At 46.1% G+C, this 3198-nt stretch overlaps 1 protein-coding gene across 1 annotated transcript in view; it reads right to left on the bottom strand.

The window, feature by feature from the left end:
- The window catches only part of xylb (xylulokinase homolog (H. influenzae)), a 23508-nt gene that overhangs the window by 13422 nt on the left and 6888 nt on the right, over positions 1–3198 (bottom strand). Inside the window, exons 8-15 of the mRNA XM_008294602.1 lie at positions 2820–2836; positions 2270–2385; positions 2045–2118; positions 1854–1950; positions 1326–1519; positions 1129–1210; positions 237–313; positions 39–154 (exon numbers count right to left, since the gene is read on the bottom strand). Coding sequence (XP_008292824.1) covers positions 39–154; positions 237–313; positions 1129–1210; positions 1326–1519; positions 1854–1950; positions 2045–2118; positions 2270–2385; positions 2820–2836 — 773 coding nt within the window. The remainder of the gene's footprint in view (positions 1–38; positions 155–236; positions 314–1128; positions 1211–1325; positions 1520–1853; positions 1951–2044; positions 2119–2269; positions 2386–2819; positions 2837–3198) is intronic.

Raw genomic sequence — 3198 nt, 5'->3', positions numbered from 1 at the left:
GTTGCCGTGTGTTGCCGTGTGTTGCTGTGTGTCTCTACCACAGCAGAGCCATGTAGGCCTCCTGGTCCACCGGGCTGCAGAACACGTGACCCTCCAGAGCCGGCCGAGGCTGCTGGATCCACAGGAACACCGTGTCACTGGTCCCCAAACTCACCTGCACACAAACACACACAGTGACACACACACAGCGGCAGCAACACAAACGCTGCGTTAGCTCGGCGGCAGACTGGACTTACCGCGATGTCGCCTCGCTGCAGCCGCATTCCGGCCAGAGACGCTGCCAAACAGAGTGAATGTGTCAGTGGCCTGGATGCTAACACACAGGCATGAACAAGGTGGACATCAGAGCACAAAAGTGTCCAAAAAGTGTGTTTTTTACTTCATATAAATTTGTTTTATTATATTTTAATTCTAATATTTTAATTTCTTGAATTTTTTCCACTTTGATTTTTAATTTTAGTTTAGTTTTTAGTTTTTTCTCCACATTTTACAGGTAAATACATTTTTATGTTCTTTTTTCTTAAAATGTTGTCGCCTGTGTGTCACAGCGACAGAAGGAAACCCGCTTTCATGAAACCCGTCTGTGGTGGAGAGAAGATTCAAAGAAACCCATCGGTCCACTTCAGCTTCAGGAACTCGTCCTGGAAAATACATGCTAGCTCTGCATCACAACGTCTACACTGTAAAAAACTCGTCCTGGAGTTGAAGGTTTGACTTTTTAAAGGTTGAATGTTTTCAGCCACACTGGAATCCGACAGAGGAAAGCAAAAGTGCTGCAACGAAGACGAGTGACAGGACTTCAACACGTGTGAAGGGAGACTCGTTGTTAATGAAACAGCAGCGCCATCTAGTGCTGGAACATTATTCTCACAGGAGTCTCATCTGCTTGTCAGGGTTTTTACCTCCAACAGCATGAATCCAGCTGCAGCTTTGGGTTTGGTCTCTAATTTTTAGTGGTTTTCACCAAAGCTCCAGCTAAAAATGTTTCTTCAGTCAAAACTTCATGATGGAAACAGAAAACGGTGACGCTCGAAGCTCATTTTGATCGTTTGTCATTGTTTTAACGCCACCGGCAGGTTTGAAAAATTAAAATCTACAAAGTGACATCAGTGTCTCAGGTCCTCCTACCTGGATTGTCTCCAGTAAAAGCGACGACGCTGCAGCTCTCAGAGAAACCACATCGACGCACAAAGTATGAGGAGATGCAGCCCTGCAACACACAGGACAAACCAGACCAGTACAGACCAGTATGGACCAGTACGGACCAGCACGCACCAGTACGCACCAGTACGGACCAGCACCGACCAGCACCGACCAGTACGGACCAGCACCGACCAGCACCGACCAGTACGGACCAGCACNGCTGGTTCTGGTTCCTTCAGGGTTCTACATTGTGGTCCTGCCAGGAGCAGTAACAGCAGAACCGTGTGCACACAGTGAGGAACAGAAGGAGAACTGACCTGCAGGATCTCTTTATTCGATGAAGCTCCTCCCGTCGCCAGAACTCTGGTTCCTGGAACTAAAAACACAAAGTTACGTTTGATGAATGGATGAAATAATGAGCGAGTGAACTGAAGAACGAATACATGGATGGAAGAATAGATGAACAGATAATGGATGGATGGATGGATGGATGATGGATGGATGATGGATGGATGAGTGACTGAATGAATGATTTAATGGATCAATAAATTAATGAGTGAGTGAATAACTGAATGGATGAATGATTCAATGACAGGATGATGGATGGATGAATAAATGACTGACAGATGAGTGAATAACTGGATGAATGATTTAATGGACAGATGAACAAGTGAATGAATGAATGAATGAATGAATGAATGATCTCTTACGGATGGAGTATCCCAGCCTCTCAGCATGAAGCCTCCTGGACAGAAACTGACCCTCCACCAGAGCCCGGACCTCCACCTGAGGACTGAGGGAGGACACCTGCAGCACCAGGACAGGTGAGACAGGTGAGACATGACAATCCCCAAGCAAAGACTGGCACAGAACCATTTCAGCTGAATGTCTGTTCACCAACCTCGCCGTCGTCGGAGTCAAAGCGATGGACGCCCACCGCCGGAGGAGTGATCTCCACGGTGTCAAAATAAAAGCCTGGAAGCGCACCACAGAACCAATCAACACCGATCGGATGGAGGACATGAAGGAGCAAAAGAAGGAAAGGAACAAGGAAAGGAACAAGGAAAGGAACAAGGAAAGGAACGAGGAAAGGAACGAGGAAAGGAACGAGGAAAGGAATCCTCACCGATGTTGCCGTTGTTTCCAAGCGGCGTGTCTCTCAACATGGCAGAAAAAACCTCCCATGATCCTCCAGCACACTCGTTCCTGACGCGTTCTCTCGTCAGAGATCCGTTCTTGAAGCTGTGGACAACAGTGGACAGTAACATGATGCTGCTGCCACCACCGGGTCACTCTGTGAACTACAACACTGCCATAATCCAGGTCATCCCGCCATGACTAATATCAGTTATCTGGACAGTAGCCATAACAGCTGAGAAACCTGGATATCGGATATCATTTCACAAAGGTCTCAGTAATTTTATACCTGAAAAAAGTGAATGAATACATTTTAATTGTTTTCACAGAGTTTGCTTGTATTCTACTTTATGCTATTTTACAAAACATCAGCAGTTTACACGTTGACTGTAAAAAAAAAACTGATCAAAAACGTAAATACTGTCCTTCACAAAAATCAGTATTTTTACAAATAATTTATTCTTGTACAGCGTGTTGCCACTAGTTACACCGTTTTATTGCAATAAAATCTGCTGAAAATATTCTTATTTGACAGATACTTGCTGCTGTCGTCACTCTGTGTTACAGTTTTCAGCAGACGCATCTGTTGTGGTGCCGTGCTGCCAGATGTGTACAGATGTGTTTTTTACAGTGTAGACGGTGTGATGCAGTGTTAGCATGTGTTCGCGTATGTTCGTGTGTGTTGCTGTGTGTTGCCGTGTTTTGGTGCCGTCATCTGTTGCCATGTGTTGCCGTGTGTTGCCGTGTGTTGCTGTGCGTTGCCGTGTGTTGCTGTGTGTTGCCGTGTGTTGCTGTGTGTTGCCGTGTTTTGGTGTTGTCATCTGTTGCCATGTGTTGCTGTGTGTTGCCGTGTGTTGCCGTGTTTTGGTGTTGTCATCTGTTGCCGTGTGTTGCCGTGCGTTGACGTGTGTTGCCGTG

This window comes from Stegastes partitus, unplaced genomic scaffold (assembly GCF_000690725.1).
Source record: "Stegastes partitus isolate 25-593 unplaced genomic scaffold, Stegastes_partitus-1.0.2 Scaffold976, whole genome shotgun sequence".
Taxonomy (NCBI): domain Eukaryota; kingdom Metazoa; phylum Chordata; class Actinopteri; family Pomacentridae; genus Stegastes; species Stegastes partitus.
The sequence above is the reverse complement of the archived record's forward strand: the minus strand, read 5'-3'. Positions and strand labels throughout refer to the sequence as shown.